This window comes from Saimiri boliviensis, chromosome 6 (assembly GCF_048565385.1).
Source record: "Saimiri boliviensis isolate mSaiBol1 chromosome 6, mSaiBol1.pri, whole genome shotgun sequence".
Classification (NCBI taxonomy): domain Eukaryota; kingdom Metazoa; phylum Chordata; class Mammalia; order Primates; family Cebidae; genus Saimiri; species Saimiri boliviensis.
The window spans coordinates 128,212,919-128,238,327 of NC_133454.1; the positions used below are offsets into that span (position 1 = coordinate 128,212,919).

The 25,409-nt window shown below is 54.6% G+C and overlaps 1 protein-coding gene and 1 long non-coding RNA gene across 4 annotated transcripts; one reads left to right on the top strand and one right to left on the bottom strand.

Annotated features, from left to right (window-relative positions):
• Positions 1-7,610: 7,610 nt before the first annotated feature.
• LOC141584923 (uncharacterized) lies at positions 7,611-14,799 on the top strand. Of its 3 annotated transcripts, none has more exons than XR_012518223.1 (3): positions 7,611-8,845; positions 9,107-10,655; positions 11,565-14,799. It is a non-coding gene; the product is annotated as an uncharacterized LOC141584923 (long non-coding RNA). The 3 variants fall into 3 exon arrangements; XR_012518225.1 differs by having other exon boundaries at positions 9,107-9,577; positions 10,476-14,799; XR_012518224.1 differs by having other exon boundaries at positions 7,611-8,168; positions 8,706-8,845; positions 9,107-14,799.
• A 53-nt stretch (positions 14,800-14,852) lies between these two features.
• On the bottom strand, positions 14,853-24,893 carry MRGPRF (MAS related GPR family member F). Its single transcript, XM_003941169.4, has 3 exons — positions 24,603-24,893; positions 20,950-21,053; positions 14,853-16,732 (listed from the first exon to the last, which is right to left on the bottom strand). The coding sequence occupies exons 2-3, from the start codon at positions 20,995-20,997 to the stop codon at positions 15,749-15,751; spliced, it is 1,032 nt and encodes a 343-aa protein (XP_003941218.3). The 5' UTR covers positions 20,998-21,053; positions 24,603-24,893; the 3' UTR covers positions 14,853-15,748.
• Between the last annotated feature and the right edge of the window lie 516 nt (positions 24,894-25,409).

The following is a 25,409-nucleotide window of genomic DNA, read 5'->3' on the forward strand; positions in this document are numbered from 1 at the left end:
GGCAGACATTTAACTTACTTACAGATAAACTTGATCCTTTCAAGACTTGTTTTGAACTTTCTTTTTTGAGACGGAGTTTCGCTCTTGTTACCCAGGCTGGAGTGCAATGGCGCGATCTCGGCTCACCGCAACCTCTGCCTCCTGGGTTCAGGCAATTCTCCTGCCTCAGCCTCCTGAGTGGCTGGGATTACAGGCACGTGCCACCATGCCCAGCTGATTTTTTGTATTTTTAGTAGAGACGACGGGGTTTCACTATGTTGACCAGGATGGTCTCGATCTCTCGACCTTGTGATCCACCCGCCTCGGCCTCCCAAAGTGCTGGGATTACAGGCTTGAGCCACCGCGCCCGGCCTGTTTTGAACTTTCTTAGAGCAGGTCTCGAGTAGCTATTAGTGACCTTTTCGAGCTTGCTCCTGAATGCCCCAGGTGTCCAATGAAGTCACTGTACTTTAGCTTATCAGAACTTGAACCCATGCCAGCTCTGTGTGAACTCTGAGAATTGTTTGGCTGACAGATGATCAATAGTTATTCTTTGCCCAGTTTTTCTTTCTTTCTTTCTTTCTTTTCTTTCTTTCTCTCTCTCTCTTTCTCTTTCTTTCTTTTTTTTAAAGATGGGGTTTCTGCTGGGCGTGGTGGCTCACGCCTGTAATCCTAGCACTTTGGGAGGCCTAGGTGGGTGGATCACCTGAGGTCAGGAGTTCAAGACCAGCCTGGCCATCATGGTGAAACCCCATCTTAAAAAAAAAAAAAAAAAAAAAAGACAGTGTTTCACCCTGTTGATCAGGCTGGTCTTGAACTCCTCACCTCAGGTGATCCGCCTGCCTCAGCCTCCAAAGTGTTTAGATTACAGGTGTGAGCCACCACGCCCGGCCTGCCCAGTTTCAAAGAGTTAGTTTCATCTTATGCACAGCTTAGTTTTCAGCCAAAGACTCAAAGGGAGCCCTATGGAGGCTTTTGGGAGTTCTTTCCTTGAATAGTTCACTTCTTTCTCTCTGGTGGTCCATCACACAAATTCCAGCCTCTTCATTCTCCCTGAGCTCCAACTCAGAGAGAGCACTGTGTTCTGCTTGGCTTCCCCCACTTCTGTACCACCATCCAGAAAGTATCTGCAGGCAGAAAGCCAGCGTAATAGTAGGACTTGCCTCTTGTATTCTCTTCTCTCAAGATCTCAGTCCTGGGCTGCCTCTGGTCCCGTATGTGCAAACAATTGTTTGATATGTTTCCTCCAATTCTCTGGTTGTTTACTGCGGCAGGGCTGGTCCAATACCAGTTAATCCGTCATGGCCAGAGGTAAAAGTGCCTGTATTGTGTTTCCTGTCGATTATGGCTTGTGCAGAGGAGCACTGTTGACTTTGTAGTTTTTTTTTTTTTTTTTTTTTGAGACAGGGTTTCGCTCTTATTACCCAGGCTGGAGTGCAATGGCGCGATCTCGGCTCACCGCAACCTCCGCCTCCTGGGTTCAGGCAATTCTCCTGCCTCAGCCTCCCGAGTAGCTGGGATTACAGGCACGCGCCACCATGCCCAGCTAATTTTTGTATTTTTAGTAGAGACGGGATTTCACCATGTTGACCAGGATGGTCTCGATCTCTTGACCTCGTGATCCACCCGCCTCGGCCTCCCAAAGTGCTGGGATTACAGGCTTGAACCACCGTGCCCGGCGACTTTGTAGTTTTTAACCCATCAGGCAAATGTCATGATTTGTTTTATTATGTCTATCAATTTATCTGTTGAGTATTTTTTTATTTTCTATGCAACTATCCTTATACCTTTACCTTTTCTTCATGTCTTAGAGCATGGCCCAGAACAGCTAGTACTATGCCGAACAGTGCCTGGAATCAGGTACACTTTATGGGTAACACCCACCATGGGCACCGAGGAAGGAGAACTGTCCAGACCCCAGGCACAATTAGCCCCTGAAGAATATCTTTTTATAGTGTTATTACTCAGCTATTTCCTTTATATAATCCTTTATATGTAATCATATATTAGTTTATAGAATTAGTGCCTGAAGTATAACTTACTGCTTGCTATATCTATCTTATATATATAATTATACTTAGTTCCATATAGTCTTTCTTTATAATCACATAGGTATTGCAGTCGGAGCTGTACCGACACATTTAGTGCTGATGTATAGAATCCTTCCGTAGAACCATATAGTCGTTTGTAGTAGGAGGAATGCCTAGAGCAGTCACAGCACAGAAGCAGTACGTGGGAAAACAGCCAGACCAGGACGAGAACCAAAGACCCAGGCGGCGGCGGCCCTGCCTGAAAGGGCATACGCTGTATGGCAGGCTTGGAACAAGTGTCTCTCCTCCTGATAAAGGAGTTGTGGCACCTTGCATCCAGTTCCTGTGGAAAGTCGGCCTCAGGCCTGAGATCCCGCAGATAACTAGGGAGAAGAACCCCTCTGGTGTGACCAGGTCACGGCGACTGTACACCCTGTCCGTCTCTTCTCGGTTCTGTGCTAGCTCAGATCTTCCTCCCATAAATGTCTTAAGAGAAGAGCACACGTCTGCCAGCCCCCACTGCACTGGCTTACAGTATCCTTCTATTAGAAACCCTTTGAAGTCTCCAGCCCCCAGATAAGAAGTGTTGCCCATGACACCTGTTGCACACAGCCCACCTCCTTGCCTTGGTGACCTAATGGGGGTGGACCCCTTTTCTGTACACGACCTTCTACTACTGCACACGGCACAGCCTCCTACTGCGCACGGCCCACCTCTCTGCCCAGGTGACATAATGGGGTGGTGCCCTCGCTTGTTATATGATTACGTATGCCCTATCACTAAGCCTGTAGATGATGACCTCACTCCCAACCCTGCCCCATGCTTGTATTTAATAAATACAGATGCTTCTGGGCATTTGCACCCCTGCCCCCTGCTGATCTCTGCTAATAGGTTGCATGGCCCCCGAGTCCAGCTGCTCTTCACCAGTTCTTCAGTGTCCTCTCTCTCTCTCTTTCTCTTTTTTTTTTTTTTTTTTTTTTTTGAGACAGTCTCTCACTCTGTCACCCAGGCTGGAGTGCAGTGGCGCAGTCTTGGCTCACTGCAACCTCCACCTCCTGGGCTCAAGCAGTTCTCCTGCCTCAGCCTCCTGAGTAGCCGGTGTCCTGTCTCTTTACTTCTTGGATCCTGCACCTCAGCACAGCATAAGGGACACCCCATGACCCTGTGGGGCCCAACAGCCCTACACACTTACCTTCTGCCTAATTTTATTTTTTATTTTATTTATTTATTTTTGAGACGGAGTCTTGCTCTGTCAACCAGGCTGGAGTACAGTGGCATAATCTCTGGTCACTGCAACCTCTACCTCCTAAGTTCAAGCGATTCTCCTGCCTCAGCCTCTCAACTAGCTGTGACTACAGATGTGCACCAGCACGCCCAGCTATTTTTTGTATTTTTAGTAGAGACGGGATTTCACCATATTGGCCAGGCTGGTCTTGAATTCCTGACCTTGTGATCCCCCTGCCTCAGCCTCCCAAAGGGCTGGGATTATAGGCGTGAGGTACCGCGCCCGGCCATCTTCTGCCTAACTTTAAACAGCATGTGTCTCAAGTTTCTCCATTAAATACATTTACTCTCCGTGTTTGGTATTATCTTTTATCAAAGTGAGAAGGTTTCCTTCCTAGTTTTCTGAGAGTTTTTGTTTTTGTTTTTTTAATCACAAATGCAAGGTGAAATTTGTCATAAACCCTTTTCTGCATCTACCGAGATAATCATTTTCTATTTTCTCCCTCTGTTTATGTGGTGAATATATATTGATAGATTTTCTGGCATTTATTCAGCCTTCTGTTTCTAAGATCGGCTGTTTAGTTAGTTCTGAGGTTTTCTTGCTCTGATTTTACTTAGAACATTTTCATCCATGTTTGTAACTGAAAGTGGCCCATAATTTTTCCTTCTGGTACTATCCTTGCATGTTTTTTATTGCAGCAATAAAAGGTGATACTGGCTTTGTAAAATGAGTTGGAGAGATTACCCTTTTTCTCTGTCTTCCAGAACAATTTGTGTCATGTAAGGATTATCTTTCTTTGAAGGTTTGGCAGAAGGTAAAACCATCTGGTCTGGTAATTTTTATGTAAGTGTGAGTGCGTGTGCATGGCTTTCAAAAGAATCTCAAATCCAATTTATTTAATGTCTTAGACCTACTCAGGCATTCAACGTCTTATTGAGTTGCAGCAGGCAGTATTATTTTTCTAGAAAATTCTTCTTGCTTTCTAGTTTCATGGTTATCAGTACAGATTCACTGTAGTTCCTTCCATTCATGTGTCATTTTCACAACCTCACTTCTATCCGCCAGTCTTTATTGATGACTTCCCTCCTGTTTTTTTCTTGATCAGTTTGCCAGAGGGTTGTTTACTGAGAAGTATTAAAAAATGAAATCATCTCCACTGTTTCTTTGCTTTGCATCTCCTTAATGTATGCTTTTTTTTTTTTTTCCATTTTCTTTGGATTCGCCCTGTGATTCTTTTTTAGCTTCCTGTGTTGAATGCTTAGGTAATTAATTTTTAAACTACCTTCTTTTGCTAACAGGTATTTAGGGCTATAAATGTACCACTAAGTCATTTTTTAGATGTTTCATAAGTTTTGATATCAAGTGGTTTTATTGTCTAAATGTCTTTTAATTCAAAACTACTGTAACTATGAAATTTAATATCTGTAAGTTATTTAGAAATATATTTTATAATGCATGACTTTAGCTATCTTTTTGTTGTTAATGTCTGCATTGCAAGAAGGTCAGATAATGTGGTCAGTCTTTTGATATTTGTTGAGATGCATTTTGAACCCTAGTAGATGGTTGATTTTTATTTTCTTTCTATATCCATTTGGCTATGTTTAAAAAATTATGTTATTTAAATTATCTGCAGCTTTATTAATTTCTTGTCAGCTATAAATATCAACCCATTATGACTGAAGTCTTGTCATTTTGTCTCTCACTTATATTTTGAAATTGTGTTAAGTGACAACAAATCCAAGATTATTTATAACCCTGGGGAAATTCTGTCCTACGTGGCGGTCCTCGTCATCCTTACTACTTCTGTTTTTTCTTTATTTGTTTTGTTTTGTTTTGTTTTGTTTTGTTCTGAGACAGAGTTTCACTCTGTTGCCCAGGCTGGAGTGCAGTCACCACGATCTTGGCTCACTGCAAACTTCACCTCCTGGGTTCAGGCAATTCTCCTGCCTCAGCCTCCTGAGTAGCTGGGATTACGGGCACGTGCCACCATGCTCGGCTAATCTGTATTTTTAGTAGAGACGGGGTTTTGCCATATTGGCCAGGCTGGTCTCGAACTCCTGACCTCAACTGATCTGCCCACTTCAGCCTCCCAAAGTGCTGAGATTCTAGATGTGAGCCACCACACCCAGGTCTTTTTTTTTTTTTTTTTTTTTTTTTTGAGATGGAATTTCGCTCTTGTTACCCAGGCTGGAGTGCAATGGCGCGATCTCGGCTCACCGCAACCTCCGCCTCCTGGGTTCAGGCAATTCTCCTGCCTCAGCCTCCTGAGTAGCTGGGATTACAGGCACGCACCACCATGCCCAGGTAATTTTCTGTATTTTTAGTAGAGACGGGGTTTCACCATGTTGACCAGGATGGTCTCGATCTCTCGACCTCATGATACACCTGCCTCGGCCTCCCAAAGTGCTGGGATTACAGGCTTGAGCCACCGCGCCTGGCGGGTCTTTTTTTTTAAAACCATAAAGTCTATTTGGTACTGTCAATGTTTGCAGTTACTGGTTGCCTTCTACAGGGATATCATTACTTTTTCTTGTGGGAGCCCCACGTTGTCATAAAGGTTTTGTTACCCAGGCATTTGGCATTGACTTCTGTGAATATTCAAAAGCATTTCACAGATCCAGGACCAGGTTTTTGATGGATTTCTTGGCTAGGAGATTTGGCATCATGCCAGTGGTAGTAAATTCAGATTGTACACCTGTGCAAACCTGGGGCTCTCGCTACTGAAATGAGTGCCCGACTGCCCACACAGCCACACAGCCACACACCTACACACCCACACACACATCTGCACACCCACACACCCGCACATCCACACACCCACACATCCACACACCCTCACACCCACACACTCACACATCCACATAACCACACACATCCACACCCACACACCCACACATCCACACACCCACACACCCTCACACCCACACACACACATCTACACATCCACACACATCCACACCCTTACACCCCACATATCCACACACCCACACATCCACACACCCACACACCTCACACCCACATACTTACACATGTACACATCCACAAACTCACATCCACACCCCCACACACCCACACACACACATCCACACACCCACACCCACACTCACCCACACATCCAAACACGCTCACACCCACACATCTACACATCCACACACATCCACACACCCACACACACACATCCACACACCCACACATCCACACACACATCCACACACCCACATCCACACATATCCACACACCCCCACACCCACACTCACACATCCACACCTGCACACCCACACACTCTCATATCCACACACCCTCACACCCACACACTCATCTACACACCCACATATCCACACACACCCATTCACACATCTACACACCCACACATCCACACACCCTCACACCCACACACATCCACACACATCCACACACCCCCACACACTCACACAACCCGCACACCCGCACACCCACATACCCACACACCCACACATTCACACACCCAGTTACAGGCGGGGCGGAGCTCCTAACAGCGGCCTGGGCAGCAAGCTGCTTTCTCTGGGTAGCTCCCCAGGCCCTGGCCTCATGTGGATTCCTCTGTTCACACTCCCTCCCGACTTTATGTCACTCTAAGACCACCTCCTAACCCCTCGCCCACCTGCCCCTCTCCCTGGGAGCCTGTGTCTCTTCTGGTGCCCCCTGGGCCATCGGCGTCAGCTCTGGTTGCAGATTCGTCTGTGACACCTGGAGATTTCCCTTCCTGTCTGTCATCTTTCTGCTCAGTATTTTATTGGGGTGGGGGCACGAGGGGGATTATGTTTCCTCTAACATTTTTTGATCTCCACAGTGTGAGCGTCGTACCACGTCCCCGTTATCAATCTCTGTAGGTCACTATAACTGGAAATATCCCCTTAGGTTCTAAACAGATTTAAACATTTACCACACTCATACTATATGCCGGATACATACACTCCATAGATATAAACACATTTACATATCTAATAGTGCGCACACACATGCACATATACATATATACCTATCACACACATAGCATGTGTACACATATACAGACGTCGCACATGTATACACAGAATACGTAGCTCTATACACAGCACATACACAGCACATATATACAATAAACACACACATATATACATGCCCATGTACACACACAGAGCACGTATAGAATGATGACCACAGCAGCTATGAGTCTGCACAGAACTCACAGTTATGAATAGGCAGCGTGCAATCCCACCTCACGGCTCAGGGTGCAACTAACAAGGTGCAGGACTCTGGGGGTCGAGGTCGAGGGACCAGGTGGGAAGGGGAGTTGCGGGGAGCGGGGTGCTGGCTGCAGGGGAAGTGGGCATGCTCGTGGCTAGGCCCCGGGGTCAGGCCCTTCCCAGGCGGGCTTGGGCACCTGCTGCCTGATCCCACCCCTACTCTAATGGTGTGGAGCCCGGCCTCCATGTAATCCCAGCTAGTCCCAGCTACTTGGGAGGCTGAGGCAGGAGAGTCGCTTGAACTCGGGAGGTGGAGGTTGTGTCAAGCGGATATTGCACCATCGAACCCCAGCCTGGACAACAAGAGTGAAACTCCTTCTCAAAAAAAAAAAAAAGAAAAAAGAAAAAAAGAAATGACACAAGATGCAAATCCAGTCTTATTTTGAAAGGTTCCATGCTAAAGAAGTTAGGTTTTTCCTTGCCTTCACCCCCGAGTATCACTCCAAATCCTTGAAGATTTTTGTTTCTGTGTATTTACCTATAAATATATGTTTTTTGCATAAATGAAAATATAGGGACTGGTTGTCTCATAAGCTTGTTTTCTCAAAAACAAACTATGTCTTCTTAAATTTAGCTTGCCCAATGCGTCTCCCTGCTCTGCAGTCAGCCTGAGGTGGCAGGTCCCAGGATTGGTGACATGAACTCATCAGTGCTTTGCATGTTTGCGAGGTAGGTTTCATTACCTCTGCTTTCTTTGGCTCAGAGAAGTGGAGACGCTTGTTGGGCTACCCGGCTACCCTGGCAGAGCAGGGACACTCCCCAGTTCCAGTGGGATGCAAAGCATTGCTTCTGTCCACCACGCTCTCCAGCCTCCACCCCGATTGCAAAAAAACAGGCCTCTCACCTTTCCTGGACGAGGCGTGGTCCTCGGGGAAGGTGGCTGGCGCCTGCCCACTCCTGTGCTGGAGGCCTCAGCAGCCACCTCAGCCCAGGCCCCTGAGCCTCTCGCCCTGTCCTAGCTGTGGCCTGAGCCCCCTGCTTCTCTCCCACTGGGCAGTGCTGCCCCAGCCTTACAGGAGCCGGTCCCCAGGATCCCCTGATGATCTTCGCTGGGTTCCCTCTGAACGGTGGGAAGGGGAGTCTGACGTATAAATACAGGGTGGGTGCCTGCCCCGCCCATCGGGGCCTCTGCATGTGGGTGCCTCGGTGCTGGCCAAGAAGAACCAGCTCGAGGCTAATGGGCCTGGCCTGGCACGGTGCCCCCAGCACTCCCAGGAGATAGCTGGGCTGCAGTGAAATGGAAGATGAGGCTGGAGCCTTCAAGGAGAGGCCCTGCCTTCCTTCCTCATGGCCACCTGGGATGGCAGAGGAGACAGCATTAGCCAGACCCACTGTGGGGCTCTCAGGTGAGGCTGTGGAGGGAATGGGGGTTCTTGTGGGCTGGGCAAGGCTATTACAGCCACCCCCAGTTCCTGCCTGGGGAGACACTCTGGCTAATGGACTCACTAAGGATGCTGCCAGTGGAGGGTGGGGAGGAAGGAGAGCTGGCCCCGAGCCCCGGCTCCTATTTCTGGTGTGAGTTCCACTGCTCGGGAGCTGGGAACCGCGCAGTTCAGGTGATCACTCGGAGCCTCGACGTCCTTGCCAAAATGTCCGTAATCCCTCAGGCCTGGAAAGAAGACACGCGCCACACAGGCCGACGGCAGGGCAGGCCTTTCCCCACACCGGCCGAGGCCCGCTTCCTGCCTGGCGAGTGAAGAGTCCTGAGAGCAGGATGGAGGCCGGTGTCTTACCCGTTGTCACCTGAGCTGTTGGCCCGGAGCACGTGCTCGGTGGGCCTTACGGGAGGAGCGGACCCGAGCCAGCACGGCGTTCGTTCTCACTGCCCTGCCCCGCCGTGGAAAGAGGCGTTGGCGTGGGAGACACGGGGCATCTGCTTTGAGCAAATGTTCACGAGCAAAGAAAAAGGTGGGGGCCCCTGATGTCGAGGCGGATCACAGAAGTGACTCTAGGCCACTGACTTGGGACAGTTTTCGCGGTGTGGGCTGTGCTGACTCCGCAGTGACAGCGAGGACTTCTCTGGGCTTTATCCTGCATTTGCTGTGCTGGAGCTGTGGTGCCTGTCTCTTCCCCAGGAGGTGAGATCCTGCCTGAGACTGGGCCAAGACCCAAGAGAGACAGGCTGCTTAGAAGACATACGCTTCCGGAAGGTGGCCGTTCTCACATGTTTGTGCCTTCTGTGCCTAGAACATTGCCTGGCACATAGAGATGCTCATATTTCTTGACCAATTGCTAGTTGATTGACAGAGTCCCCAGATCTAGGCACCTGGATCCAGCTTTTCTTTCTTTCTTTTTTTTTTTTAAAGATGGAGTTTCACCATGATGGCCAGGCTGGTCTTGAACTCCTGACCTCAGGCGATCCACCCACCTCAGCCTCCCAAAGTGCTAGGATTATAGGCGTGAGCCACCACACCCAGCCCTGGATCCAGCTTTTCTTGAAGCCCATCTTCACCTGGACTTTTTAGTAATAAGAGCCAGTCCACTCTCTCTCTCTCTCTCTCATTCTCTCTCTCTCTCTCTCTCTCTGTGTGTGTGTGTGTGTGTGTGTGTGTGTGTGTGTGTGAGTGGGGTTTCTGCCACTTGCAACAAAGATTCCTAACCAGTGAAGAAACAAATACCCAAAACAGGTAAATAGGTGTGTCGAAAATACCTGCCTTTACATGTGCAATTGGCTGGGTCCTGATGGGATGACATCGTGAGGCTGGCAAAGCCCCACTTTCTGCCTTGGGCCATGTGTGTCGGGAGGCGGCTCAGCTCTGCTTCTCCAGACCTTTGGACACGTGACATCAGGAGTGGTCCCCTCAGGTGTCTCCCAGGTTCAAGTGATTCTCCTGCCTCAGCCTCCCGAGTAGCTGGGACTACAGGCACCTACTGCCACACCCAGCTAGTTTTTGTATTTTTAGTAGAGATGGGGTTTCACCATATTGGTCAGGCTGGTCTCGAATTCCTGACCTCATGATCTGCCTGCCTCTGCAGAAAGAGCTGCTGGGATTGCAGAGTTTATAGCTTGCCTGCCGTTTAGTTTTCCATTGAGAATAAATGGACCACAGACAAAGCCGGGATGAAACAGGCGAAGAGGAAGTGGCCTAGTAAACATCACTTACCGCCCTGGATCCAGCTGTGTCTGAAGCTAGAATCACTTCTGGAATTTTCTGGGTATGTGAGTCAGTAAATTGCTTTAAATACACATACCTCCACCTCCACCACACGCCAAAGCTAGATTAACCCGGGGTTCTGCTACTTGTCACTCAATCCTGTCTGATAACGGTGTATAAGTCTGCATGGGACACTAATCTACAGTGGCATAAAAGCAGAGGTGGGTGGTCCATCCAGATGGGGGCAGGGGTGTGTCTGAGGCTGCACTGACTGCCCAGTGGCACCAGGGGACTTTGGGGGGACGATGGAAACGTTCTGTATATTGATTTGGTGATGACATGGGCGCATTCACATTTGTCTAAGAGAATTAAACGGGTCAGTTTTATTGTATGTAAATTAGGCCTCAATTCAATTAATTAAAAAGACATTTCAAAAGAATCTGCCTGAGTAGGGAGCCTCCTCTCACAGGCCAGGAAACTCCGAGCTGGCGCCTCTGACTCATCCAGCAGAGTTCTCCATGGGTTTTGATTTTGTGAACTGTGCCCTGTTGTTTTCAAGTTCTTCAACTTTCAAGCTCCTGCTGGCTTAAAAGGGAATAGTTTTGCACTCGAACTCTCCATGGTTTTGGTTTGGGAAGATCTCTGCAACGTGTTTGCCCAGCTTTTTGGCCTTGTCACCAGCCTGTTGAAGGGCACACATCCCGGGCCCGGTGGTCTCCCTGTACGCTGAGGGGCTGGACCATACACCAACTGACCCACGTCCCTGCCGCACCTCCTAGCCGAGGCCCTGGTTCTTGCAGAGGAAGGATCGTCCTGGCTGAGGATTCTGAGCCAAGCTGTGCAGATCTGAAAAGATCCTGGGCTTAAACATCCCAGTACAAAACATAAAACTCAAGTTATCTGAAAACGACAAAGTGATCTGGGACAGCTGGGCGGATGCCAGAGAGGCATCCCGTTTCTTTTTGTGCAGATGGGAGAGACAGAGGCGTCAGCGTTGAGGCCGTTGTGCTGCGTGTCTGCTGAGCCCCCTTTGATTCAGGTACTCGTACCCTAAAACCGTGGATGGGTCTCGATGGCCTGTCTGCGTTATCCGGAGACTGTGGTGGGGCGTGTCCTGTCCACCCATGCATCTCCCTGGAATCCCAACACCCAGCACTTTGCTGACGGGAGACAGAAGGTTAGAGACCTGCTGGCCGGCCGTGGTGGCTCATGCCTGCAATCCCAGCACTTCGGGAGGCCGAGGCAGGCAGATCATGAGGTCAGGAATTCGAGACCAGCCTGACGAATATGGTGAAACCCCCTCTCTATTAAAAATACAAAAATTAGCTGGGCATGGCGGTACGTGCCTGTAGTCCCAGCTACTCGGGAGGCTGAGGCAGGAGAATCACTTGAACCTGGGAGGTAGAGGTTGCAGTGAACCTAGATTTCACCACTGCACTCCAGCCTTGGGTGACAGAGTGAGAATGCGTCTCAAAAAAAAAAAAAAAAAAAAAAAGTTCAGAGACCTGAGTCTCCAGGGCAAACAGGAAGGCCACAGTGGGGAGTCCCTGGATGCTGATGGGGGCCTCCAGCCAGGGCCGTCCACCAACGTGACTGACCTTGGACGAGAAACTCCATTGAAGGCATGACCCCCCACTTCCACAGCTGGGGCTAACAGCATGGGCCGTGCAGCCCTGCATGGACAGTCAACAGGATACCTGCATGTAGCTCTTGACCAGCACCCACTGCCCACAGTATGTCCCCAGCCAACGGATCGGTGTGGACAGACAGCTCACAGGCACATTCCTTCTGCAATGGCCACTCTGCTCCCTGCCCTGGGCACCCAACCGGGCAATTAGGTGCACTGGCCGCCGCCCCAGCCCATATGCCAACCCCTGGAAGTCGGTGATGTAGCTGGCTTATCCAGGGAAACTGAGGCACAGCAGGACTGAGGTCCCATGGCTCAGAGGTGGTGGCCCTCTACCTCCCCGAGCCTTGCTCTTGACTTTTCCAAATTTGGCCTTGCTCATCCCTTGCATAATACAAAAGAACAGCTTGATTTTGTAGAGGTAATGGGTGGCAGGAAGCACAGAAAAGTGGTGAGTTCTGCCCTGCCTGGTGCCCCCACGCCTGCCCCTTCACCCCACCCTTCCCACATACCACATGGTTGGTACTAAGTTGGCTTTGTAACGATGAGGGCAGCCCAGAAGCTCTGGTCTCACGCCCCTCTTTCTGTCCTGTGACCTGCTGGGGATTCTTCTCCCAGAGCCGTGGGATGGAAATCTACCCCCAAGCCCCTGGCTCCTCCCACGCCCACTTTAATAATTAAATACCAAAGGAAGGAGGAGGAAAGTGGCCAGAGTGGGCAGTTCCCGTCCATCTAATCATCTGTGTCTTCTCCCTCCATTAGCGCAGAGAACGAGGTGGTCCCCGGAGCTGCGGGAATCCTCCTGGGGCTTTGCGGGGGGATAGAGGGGAAGAAAGCTGCTCCCAGGCAAGACTGAAGACCTGCACCTGAGAAGGGCCAGAGGTTGGGGGAGGCCCAGTTCCTGGGGTTCAGCCCTGCCCCTCCTGCCTTAGAACCCATCAGGACAGATGCCTCTTCCTAGAGTCCGGCCCAGCCTGTTCCTGACCTCCAGGCCCTGCTCCTGGGTGAGGCTGTCCGCCCCTCACCAGCCCTGGGCTCTGAGCTGCTGCAGCCACACCCAGACAGGGAGGCCCCTTTCTCCTAGGTCAGCAGCTCCACACGAGGGCTCAGGGCTGGAGTCCTGGGGTGGGGACTCCTGAGGAAGAGGTGAGTTTCCAGGAACTGGGATGCTCTGGGCCCTGAGGAGGAGCCAGGGCCCCAGATGCCGACCCCCGCCGTGGCTGCCTTCAGAACAGGGATGTGCTTCTGCTTACTTGTGACTTGTCCTGTGTAGCCAAGATGCCCATGCTGGTGGGAGCTTTGCCACTGGGCGGGGTCCCAGCCCTGCCCCTGGCATGTCTGCTCAGGACCCACCTGGCTTCTCTGGGTCCCTGGAAATGAGCTGTCGGGTCTGGTGGTCTCCAGCTCTGCTCTTCTGGGATCCTCTGACTAGCCCTGGGGAGGGTGGGACTCAGAGGATGGCAGGGCTCATTCTGGGGACAGGGAGGTCACAGGTGGGGACATGCGACCTTCATGACCTAGAGGTCTTGGAACCCCTCCCTCTGGGCCACATGAGATCCCCTCTTTTCATAGCAGGATGGCCTTGCCTGGAGGACCCAGCCAGAATTGGTAGAAAGAGGAGCACGCAGGAGCAGTGGCCTGAGTGGGCAGGAGAGCAGTGGAAGTCAGGCTGGCTGTGGGTGGACCATCCGGGACAGACACTTGGGGGCAGCCCACTGAGGGCTGGACCATGTCACCAGGGGCAGGCCGAGCAGGCTCCAGGGTCTGCAAGTAGAAGGCCAGGATCCGGGCGGCTGGGTGGGTGAGGCTGGCAGCACTGCTCACGCCTCTGTCCATTCCCAGCTAGAGCTCGGAGCTTAAAGTGCTACCCGCCTGCCCGCTCCTGGCTCTGCTCTGCAGAGGAGGGGCACAGCTCTGTCAGCCACGTTTCCTGACTGGGGGCACCAACGCCTCTGCCCTGGTCTCTCTCCACGGGGCCATCGGGTGAGCAGGCTTGCCGTAAGGCTTGTCCCAAAGGAGCTGGGGTCCTAGGCTGGACACCAGGAACCCAGGATGGGGCCCTTCTGGGGGCTGACCAGAGGCAAAAGGGCCAGCCAGGAACTTGTCTAGCCTGGCCCTGGTTGGGCTGTCACCAGGGAGGGCTCCCAGCCTATCACTGGGCTGTAGAGAGGTGTCTGGGCACTGGGAGGCTGGCCTTTGCTCAGGGATCTCAGGACGGAGAGGGGCCTCCTGAACAGGGGCAACAGCAGGAGAGGCAGCAACCCACTCCCCTCCGGTGACATGGGCAGGACCCTGGTGGCCAACACAGGCCTGGCATGGAGGAGGTAAGAGCTGAGGCTTCCAGAGGCCGTGGGGGCCTCTGAGCTGAGAAGGGACCCTGCCAGATGCTTGCAGAGGACTGGCTGACCATCTCCCTCCGGCAGGGAGTGGACAAGCCACAGGAGCTGGAGCATGAGCCTGTGAAGCCCCAGCCCCAGGAGAAGGCCCCAGAGCAGAGGCAAAGAGCAGGGTGTGCAGGGGAGCTGGGGGGGCGATGAGACGGGTGCCCGTCCCAGGACTCCGCACCCTTGGGCATCCTCACTGGAGGAAACAGGGACCAGGGTAGGACCACGGGCATGAAGCCTTCCTGGCTGCAAGTTAGAAAATGTTTATTGATACACATTTGATTGTCTCTTAGAAAACTTCCTTTGGCTACGTTGGGCCACTTGTAGGTAAGCACTGCAGTATCAGTCCCCTGGTGGCCAGGGTGGAGCCAGTGTCCACTTACAGGTCGGGACTGGAGCCGAGAGGCTGTCCAGGAGCTGCCCAGCTGGTCCTCATGGTCTGTGGGATACCTCGAGCGCTCCCGGAGGCAGCCCAGCACTGGCCCATCCTGGAGTCAGAAAAGGCAGTTGACTACCCAAGGCGGCCAGAGGTCTCTCCTGTCTCCAGTGCCTCGACACAACCGGAAATCACCCCATCAAAGTCACCGAATGATTCGACGTGGGGCAGGGAAGCTGTGTGCAGAAAGACTTGGCGACGAGGCCTGTGAACCAGAACCTTCTTCCAGACAACACCGTTTCCTTCAGATTTGCTCACCTCGGCAGCCTGGAGAGCATCGAATCCAAGAACAACCCCAAATGGTGGGGACGAGGCTGCTGGCCTGGTGCTGGCTGGGACACGGTCAAGGAGGGCTGACCCCAGAGGCAGAGGCGGCTGGGCTGGGTGACCATCTCTTCTCCTTTACTGCCCAGCCTGGGGCAAGGAGGGTCCCCACCATCTGGGGGCAACTTCTGTACAAGGGGTCCCTAGGGAGGCAGAATGGCTCGGGGAGGCGGGCAGGGGCCACAGGGGCCGTTTGCAGGTGGCTGCGCTGTCTCCCAGCCACCCCTGGAGCCTCCAGGCCAGGCAGGAGGAGGCCCAAGGAGAGGAAACAGATCTTTTTCCTCCTGTGTGGACTCAGAGGCAGCTGCCCACTCCTGTCCTAAGGCGAAGGGTCTGGGGGCCGCTTCCTGCCCCTGCCCCCGACCCCCGCAGGTGCTGGACTCTCAGGAGGCGTTCCCCGGGGGGCACTGCATCTCCATGGTGACCGTGTTGGGCGTTCCGCCCCCGGCCTCCCCCAGCTCAGCGCCGTCCCGCAGGGCCCGCTGGAAGACCACCCTGAGCGGCTCCCACAGCCGCTGCGACTTGTCCCTCCCGGCCAAGAAGTAGACGACAGGCTTGGCGCTGCTGTTGATGCAGATGCACAGGTCGGTGACGTACTCGGGGAAGGGGGCCGGGATCTGGAAGACCCAGAAGAGGAACCAGTCGATCCCTAAGTAGATGGAGGACACCAGGAAGACGGACACCATGGCCAGGATGACGTGGTTGAGCTTGGCGGAGCGCTGGCGCCGCCGGGCCCGGCACTCCACGTGCAGGATGAGGGCCAGGCAGGGCAGCACCATGAGCGGGCAGCAGAGCAGGAAGAGGACGATGCCCAGGAAGATGTCCATGTGCCTGCAGGCCGCGCTGGCGGCCCCGCGGCCCAGGAACATGCAGAAGTAGTTATGGAGGCAGGTGACCAGGAGGGACACGCCCCACAGCAGGGCGCACACCACGGCGGACAGGCGCTTGGGCCGCCGGCGCCAGTACCAGGCGGGGAAGATGACTGACGCGCAGCGCTCTGTGCTGACGGCCGGCAGGAGGCTCACCCCGGTGAGGAACATGCAGAGCCCCAGGACCCGGCACACGCTGCGGACATACTCGGCAAAGGCACCCAGGAAGCCCCCCGTGTTCAGGATGGAGAACACCGCCTTGCTGAAGAGGTATCCCACGTCGGCGCCGGCCAGGTGCAGGAAGTAGATGGAGAAGGGGTTCCTCTTGATGGAGAAGCCGAAAAACCAGAGGACCAGCCCGTTGCCCACCAGGCCACACAGGCAGAGGAGCAGGAAGATGTAGTTCATGACGGCCGGGGGTGGCAGCATCGCGATCTGCTCAATGGTCAGGAAGCCCCGGCTGTAGAGTTCCGGGGCCTCGCTCACGCCAGGGCACATCTGTGCAGGTGCAGAGGGGGACAGCTGTGATGCCGGCCAGTCCCCACACGCAGACCTGCACCTGGGGCCCAGCGCAGGGGTCCCGCTGAGGGACATGGGACAGGGAGGGGGTCTGTAGGGCACTGGCTGTAGAGCAGCTAACCGGCTGCAACTCTGTCCTCAAACACCCCTGACTCCACCCGATGGTAACTCTCTGTCCCAGAGTCTAGAGCTAGCAGCACAGAATGGCGCCTACAGGAGTGGGGGTAGCACCCATCAGTGCCCAGGAAGGGCACCAGGCTGCCCACTGGTCAGACTGTCCAAAAAGCATCCAAGTCACACAAGGCAGAAGAACTGCAGAGCCCTTCCATTTCTAAGATCAGAGACAGGACTCACATAAACACTTCGAGAGAATCCTGAGTTATACCCGGATCTCAACAGCTGCTGGAAAGAATATCTCTGGGACCACTGGGGAAATGTGGGCATGGACAGTGGATAGATAATGGTATTGCATTGCTGTTACACCTTTTGAATGTGAGAATGTACCCTGGCTACGCACATTTTCACAATGCGGCTTCTGGAACGTCTGTTCTTAGAAGATACAGGCTGTATGAGCATCAAGGGCTTGGTGTCTGCAATTTCCTTTCACTTGTCTATTTGCTTTTGAGACAGTCTCATTTTGTTGCCCAGGCTAGAGCGCAGTGGCTCCATCTCGGCTCGCTACAGCCTCCGCCTCCCAGGTTCAAGCAATTCTGCCTCAGGCTCCTGAGTAGCTGGGATTACAGGCATGCACCACTATGCCCGACTAATTTTTATATTTTTAGTAGAGATGGGGCTTCACCATGTTTGTCTCCAACTCCTGACTTCAGGTGATCTGCCCGCCTTGGCCTCCCAAAGGGCTGGGATTACAGGTGTGAGCCACCATGCCCAGCCTTGCAATTGACTTTCAAATAGTTCTGGGGGAAAAGTCTATCTGTCAAGAGATAGTGCGAAAGCACATGGTGAAGGGTTAAGCAGGACTCACTGAGGTGAAGTACTGCTGGGCATTGTACTACTCTTGCAAAATCTTGCAATGTTTCAAAAAACAGGAAACTATTTGAAGAAGTAAAATCACTTCTAAGTTACATTAAAAAAAAAAAAAGTGGACCTCAGCCTTCCCCTGAGCTGGACCCTGTCCACTCTTGTGGGATGGGAGGTGGCTCCCTGATAAGCCAGGGTTGCCCCTGGGGTTTCCAGATTGTGGGAAAGTCCAGGGGGTCCCTGGGGCAGGGGAGAGGGGGCAGCTATTTGTCAAGCTGCAGGGAGCATTTCAATACTTTAACCACGGGTGCGGCTGTAAGAGTGCGTCCAAGCTGAGCATCAGGGCTGCCCTCAGGGTCAAGGCTTGCCTGTAACTGCAAGCAGGTGGGCCAGGTGCAAGGAACAGGTGAGAGGGAGGAGAATGGCAAACCGGAAAGCCTTTCTCTTGAGCCAAGCAGGCAGCCTGCTATGCTCCAGCCAGTGGGGGCTGGAGTGGCTGATCGTCCTCCCCCGCTCCCCAGAGAAGCCTGAACTCGAGACTGGAATGTGAACGACTCCATCTTTAAATGTTAACATTTACACATGCTGTGCGGGCTGAAAAACCCAGCTATCTGCAAGCTGGCTTCAGTTCTCAGGGAGTCCTCTCGGAACCTCGCATCTCAGAGGCAAAGGCTGCCTGCCTGGAGAATGCTCGCTCCCCTCCCCACGTCCGGGATCTGCCCCAGCATTCTCCCCCGAAGGCTGGCATCTGTCTCCAGGGCTCCCTAACAAGAGAGAAGGTTAGGAAGGCAGGATCCATTCTGCCACCTTCCCATGGCTCCCAGCTCTGGCAGAAAGCTGAGTCCTCAGAGACTGTTCCCGGGGCTCGACACCCTATTCCTCCTAGCCTGCTCGGGTCAAGGGGAATCTGAAAACAAGATTGGAGGTGTTGGCGAAACTCTGGGGAGATCCGTGGGGTCAGGGCTGGCACCGTGAGGGGACCCTGCTCCCTCCCTGAACTTCTCTAAATTCATTTATCGGTGCGACAGCTCTGTCTGCCGGTCTGTCCGCCCCAAATCCCACTCCTTAGCTTTTCTTTCCTGTGGGTGACCTGGACACCCCTCTGGGCTGGGGAACTAGACCCAGTGATCTGTAGGACCTGGTGCCCCAGCGGGCCCAGGAGTACCAGCTCAGGCACCGGGAAAGAGCTAGGCTTCAGGGCTGGATGGAGGCGGCCAGCTTACTCAGTGTCTCCTGCATGTGTGCACGCTGGAAAAAGTCTGCAATCCCCTCCTTGAGTCAGGGGGGAGGCGGCGTGAATCACTGGGCGTGTAGCTGCTGTGACCAGCCACATACTGCTTTGTAAAATGCCTGCTCTGGAGCCCGGCCCCACCCTAAGCTCTGACTTTTTGCTGGGAGTTTCTTTCTGCAGACTGCCCCACCCGACCCACCAATCCAATCTGCCTCCTGCGGCCGCCACCCCACAGCAGTCACTACAGGAATGAGGGAGAGGGCCCAAGGGCGTGGGGGCGAGATCTTGGGGACTGGGCAGGAGTCTTCTCCACTCTGCTTCTGACCTAGGGGCTGATCCCAGTCAAGTTACTACCTGGCTGTAAGCCTCAGTTTCTCAAATGCAGAAGAGGATGGATAGGAATTCAAGAGACCCTTCCAACTTGAGAGAATTTTGCCCGAGATTCAGAAGGAAATCCCAGACTTTTCAAGGGACTCAGAGAAATAAGGGACTAGGCAGACGGAGGGCAGAAGGAGGAGGGTCAGCCTGGAGCGGGTGGCAGAGTCTCAGGGTGGGTGACTCATGACTAATGGGCCCTGGGCAACAGTCTCAGAGTGGCCCGGGACCGGCAAGGCTCCACAGAGCACATGACATCAGGGCCACTGCGGGAAGTAGAAAAGTTCCTTTTTAACGTTTCCTTTCTTGTTAAGGAATAAGTGTGCTAAGAACTTTGTGAAGCCCTATCCTGTGTAGCTGTTAGACATGCCATGCTTACAGGCACGTAGTACATTCTATGTCCTTGTATTTTAACCAAGATATCTGTGCTGGATTGCTCAGAGGCATGTCCCAGCTCTCCGTTGCTTTGATCTGTTTAGAAAAGTTTTAAGTTATTAGCCAATCAGGTTTTAGTTTAGATTGCGAGGTCTCGGTCCAGCCAATGGAGATCAGACACAGCAGTAAGGACGACCCCAAGTGCATAAGGAATAAATTTGTAGCTGGGCGCGGCGGCTCACGCCTGTAATCCTAGCACTTTGGGAGGCTGAGGTGGGTGGATCACCTGAGGTCAGGAGTTCAAAACCAGCCTGGCCATCATGGTGAAAAAAAAAAAAAGAGAGAAAAGGCCGGTGCGGTGGCTCACGACTGTAATCCCAGCACTTTGGGAGGCCGAGGCGGGTGGATCACGAGGTCAAGAGATTGAGGCCATCCTGGTCAACATGGTGAAACCCCGTCTCTACTAAAAATACAAAAATTAGCTGGGCATGGTGGCGCACGTCTGTAGTCCCAGCTACTAGGGAGGCTGAGACAGGAGAATTGCCTGAACCCAGGAGGCGGAGGTTGCAGTGAGCCGAGATCACGCCATTGCACTCCAGCCTGGGTAACAAGAGCGAAACTCGGTCTCAAAGAAAAAGAAGAAAAGAAAAAAAGAAAAAGAAAAAAACAAAGGAATAAATTTGTGTGTTTCCCTTTGATCTTTGTACTCTCATGGCAAGATGGCTACTGAGAGTACCCTTCCTGCAGTTCAGGAAGTAAAAATTGTGTTGCTGAAAGATCCTTTCAGCAACTGCGAAAGTCTCAGTGCTAATTTTTCTGTGTGGCACCAAGCATCTATTTCCAACAGCCACCTTGGAGCCTGCGTCCCAGGGCTTCCCGGCCCGCCTGGCTGTGGTGAGTAGCTGACCGTCCCACCTCTGCAGGGAAGAGATGAAAGAGACCTCGCAAGGATGCTACAAGGCCACCCCAGGGTCAGCACAGCGAGGGACCTTGAGGGGGTCCAGTCCTGGTGCTTGCCTCACTGATGAGGACAGGAGGATATCAGGGGCCAGGGACCTCGTGCCCAGCCACATAGCCCAGAGTGGCCCACTGCCCGCTGTGGGTCCAGAGCTGGAGGGGGGGGGCAGGAAGGGGGAGATGAGGGAGGAGACACTGGGCTGGGTGTGCCCCTCCCGGGTGTGCCCCTCCCACCCACACCCATCTGGGCAGACCCGGGCCCTCTGCCTGTGGCACTTGCCTTATTCCTGGTGCTGGGATGGGCCTCCCAGGAGCAGTTTCCAGCCATCTCCAGGCCTGGTGTGTCTGGACCCCTGCTGCCAGCTCACCAGTCTGCACACCCACCTGGCAGAAACCCGGAGACAGGTTGGATGAGGGCACGGGGGGGACTCCTCCCTGGAGAGCAGCTTTCCACCCCTCCCCCTCCTGGACCCCTGTGCCTGGGTCCCCAAGGCTCTCAGCTGTCACCTTAGAGGAAAGGCAATCACCCCATTCCCTCAGAGGCAGGGGTGTTGTGGGACTGTCCTGGTAAGATTCTGGAGGTCACTCTTGGGGCACAGCCCCCTCCTGCCTGGGGACTCCTCAGCTCCACTGCAGCTCACTGGAAAAGCAGCCCTCTCCTTCCCCTCTGCTTGTGAGAGTTCTGGAGCCAGGCTGCTGTTGCAGGCATGCATTTATTTACCCACACACACTTTTTGGGCACTTCTTTTGTGCTCTGCCTGGTGTGGGACAGGGGTTTCCCAGCCATTGGTCCCAGAAGGAGTAGCAGGGTAAGAGGGATCATTTCTGGCAGCGGTGATCCCTGGAGGAGGAGAGCTGTGGCTGAGCCTGTTTGTAACATGCTGAGGCATCTGGTCTTTCTCCTACATGTGCCTGGGAGGCAGGCTAGCCGGGTCATCACGGTCACACCCCGCCGGCTGGCCTACACCCATCACCGGGTCTGGTCCTCACAACCAGCTATGAGCCAGGTATCCTCCTGCCCCTCTGATGGGCGCTCCTGGGCTTAGAGGGCGAGGTCACCGGCCCAAAGGCACACGCATAACCACAGCACGCCCTGCAGCTCTGCTGATCTGTGTCTGGAGCAGCTGCCCAGGAATGGAAGCGGCTGTAGAGGCCCCGGCTGCTGGTGTGGGCAGGGGAAGCTGCACCCACCCTACATGGGAGGCCTGGGGAGGGGGTGACCCTGCTGGAGTCCGGTCCATCATGGCCGGCCAGACCTCATGGGTCTGCCTGCCTTGGATCCCCTGGAATTGACCCCTGTCCCCCAACCTGAGCTCTGCCCCTTCAGGAAAGCACCTATTACTTCCTGCTGTGCTAGAGGGGAAACTGAGGCTGTGAGCGATAAGGGCCTTGCCGGGTACAGCCCGGGTCACAGGCTGCCAGGCTCTTCCTCTTCCGAAGGGGAGAGCTTGGCAGCCTGCTCAACTCAACTCCCCGGAAATTCTTTCCTCTGCGTCGCGGGCCTCGGCCAGCCAGGCGCTCCCGCCCGCCACCCACTCCTCCTGCCCGGGGGCGGGCCGTGCCCCTGGCCTGCGTGCCCACCATTGGCCGGAAGGGGTGGCCGTCTGTGCATGTGGCCCGCCCCCTCTTTAACTCTTGGCCTCCCGGAGCTGGCAGCGCAAGTGCGGCCCCAGGGGTCGCTCCCAGGACCCCTCCCACTCAGAGGCCCGCGCAGCCGGACCGCGACGCCCTGCGCCTTCACGGGGCGTCTGCGGGCACCTGTGCCTGGCCTACGGGTGACTCAGCCTGGGGCCTGCGGGGTGTCCCCGGGTGGGAGCGCCCTGTGTGTGTGCCGGAGCGAGCCAGTGCGTCCGTGGTGTGTGTGCTGTGGGTTTGCAGACAGCCGGTGCTGCGACTGTGCGTCTTTAGCCTCCCTCCTTGGACTCCAGTTGGGCCACTGTCCCGTTGCCACCGACAGGCCGCACCTCCTTAACGCTTTGGGGCCTGTCCAAGCTTTCCTGCCCTGCAGCCCAGACCTACCACCTGCCCTCATCCTTCCTGGTCCCTGGGAAGAGCCCCCCAACCCTCTCCATTGCCCCTACTCTTTTTGGTGACACTTCTTCTAGACACTCACCATCCCTAGGTCTGGGACCCCGGCCTTGTTTCCAGGGATGTCCTGACTCACAGGAGCCTCACCCATTCACCCTGACCAGCCTAGACCCCAGCCACACCTACTAGTGTCCCAAGGGCAGTTGGCTGTCCCCCCACGCTGCAGGTGGGCATGCACTGGGGGCCCCCAGCTCCCTTCTCTGCCATCTGCTTTCTCCACATGTGGGTGCCCCTGTGTGCCTGTCCTTGTCCTACCAGGGACGACCTGAAAAGCGATTTTACTCATGCACAGAAAGATCTAGAAGCCAATGGATCCCAGATGGACTATATTAAAGGACATGTGTGTGACACATGTATGGGGGCGTATGTGTGAGTGCATGTGTGTGTGAGCGTGTGCATGTGTGTGCGTGTGTACGTGTTCGTGTGAGTGCGCGTGTGTGCATGCGTGTGGGTGTGTGTACAAGTGTGAGTGCATGTGTGCGCGTGTGAGGGTGTGTGGCTGCGTGTGAGTGCCTGAGTGTTGTGTGCACGTGTGTGCATGAGTGTGCATGCATGAGTGTGTGCGTGAGTGCATGCATGCATGCACGTGTGAGTGCGTGTGTGCATGTGTGTGCATGCGTGTGTCCATGTGTGGATGTGTTTACGTGAGTGTGTGAGTGCATGCGTGTATGTGCATGCGTGTGTGGATGTGTGCACGCGAGTGTGTGTGAGTACGTGTGTGTGTGCATGCGTGTGTGCATGTGTGGATGTGTGCACGTGAGTGTGTGTGAGTGCATGCGTGTGTGTGTGCATGCGTGTGTGCATGTGTGGATGTGTGCACGCGAGTGTGTGTGAGTGCATGCGTGTGTGTGTGCATGTGCCCCTCTGGGTGGGCTCTGGGCTGTGACAGGGCTAGTTTCCACTGAAGCTGACCCCAAAAAGCTGCCAGCACAGCTCACTCCTGAGCCTCCCCTCGGAGCACGCCCAAGGGTGGCCTGGCCACCTGTCAGTCTCCTGTAGCCTTGCCCTAAGGAAGCTCCTCCTCCCCCTCCACCCCCGCCCCACCTTGACCCAGCCCCGTTGCAGCTGGGGCCGTCCCAGCCCCTCTCCTCCTCCCCTGGCCGCTGCTTGGGCTGGGCCAGCAGGCACTACCATCACAGGGGCCTGCCTCGCTCCCCCAGACACAGAGCCTCTGTTTCCTCCCTCCAGGCCTGGAGTCCCTGCTTAACAGCTTTGATTGACGAGGCTTGTCTAGGGAAACTGAGACCTTGCAGAATGTTCCAGGAACCATTTCCATCCAGGGCCAACAGCTTCATAAGGCCGCCAGCCTGGGAGAAGGCGGCACTACAGCTGCCCAACCTCCTGTGGCTGCCCACACGGACCCCAGGGCTGAGAGCAGGGGGAGCTGTCTCCCCACTTGCGGGACACTGCCTGCTCGGTGTTCCCTTCCAGCCCCTCCGGAATGCATGGTTGCATGGCCAGTGAGGCTGGGGAAGGGACCCAGGGGAGCCTTCACCCCCGGGAGCCCAGAGTAGGAGCTGGATAGTGGGGCTGGGGTGAGGCCAGCTGGCGGGGGGTGGGGGGGGTCAGGTCCTGCCACAGGAGGGGGACTTTTAAAGTTCCCCCATGGTCCCCGAACCCTGGAGCCTCAGGAGTGGCAGGGGAGCTTCTCTGGTGGGTGGCAGCCTTTCTGGGGTCTCAGGGCTCCCTGCCTGGGGCCTTAGGATTTCTGGGAGCTGCTTGCTGGACAGCATCCACCTCTCTGCCCTGACGGTGCCCGTATCATTTTCCTTCTCTGCCTGGCCCTCACCCTGCAGCCTAGGTTGTTGAAACACCCTCCCCTGGACCCTGAGCCCCCGGAACTACCTGCAGCTGTCCTGATCCGAGGAGGCCTCCCTTTGTGGAGGGTTCTTCCTGTGACTCCCGCCTCCGGCCGGCCGACCCAGCAGGGGCAGCAGGCCAGCGCTGAGCACGGCCCAGAGCCTCGGAAAATGGGAGCTCAGAGTAGAGCCCTCGCCTGCTGGAAGAGACGGCTTTGGAAACAGAACCCGCCCCAAACCCAATTCCTGGCCCGGCAGGAGGGGGAGGGGGAGGGGAGTAGGAGGAGGGGCTGAGCAGGGATGAGGCTTCAGGAAGGAATGCCCCGCTCAGGAGCCCCCCCACCAGCCCCACAGGGAACTCATCTCTCCGCCTGGTGACGTCATGTTGGCCCGAGCACTGCAGCCCGAGTCCAGCTGTTCATCTCCCTTGCATTCTGCTGCTCCGCAAGGCTGTCCGGGAGAGGGAGCACTGGCTCTCCACTTGCCTGGGGTCTTTGGTCTGCCCGCCGTGGGCATGCTGGGGCAGGCTGGCCCAAGAGGGACTGGTCCCCACCCCGTTGTTTTAATTTACTCAGGGGCTGATACAGAGCAGGGGGGGCATCAGGGCAAGGGCTCAATGGAGGGGCAGCTCCGAATTGGCAGAGAGGTGGGCAGCACTGCCCAGGCGGCACCCCTCCCCCTTCCCACCCCCAGACTCAGCCTGGGCCCCCTGCGGGCTTATGGAACCAGGAATTCCCTTTTCCCCAGCCCTAATAGCAATCAGATGGCGCAAGTGGAAAATCACGGTGCTCAGCGAGCGGGCTGGAAACTGGCGGGCTGCGGTGCCGGGTACCCATGCTGCGCAGAGGGAGGA

What these genes read in the sequence shown, in the direction of transcription:
- MRGPRF (XM_003941169.4), bottom strand. Translation starts at nt 20,997, where the DNA reads ATGGCTGGAAACTGCTCCTGGGAGGCCCATCCCAGCACCAGGAATAAG. An exon ending in ATCCCAGCACCAGGAATAAG is followed by an intron (nt 16,733 to 20,949) that starts GCAAGTGCCACA and finishes GCACCTGCACAG; the next exon opens with ATGTGCCCTGGCGTGAGCGA.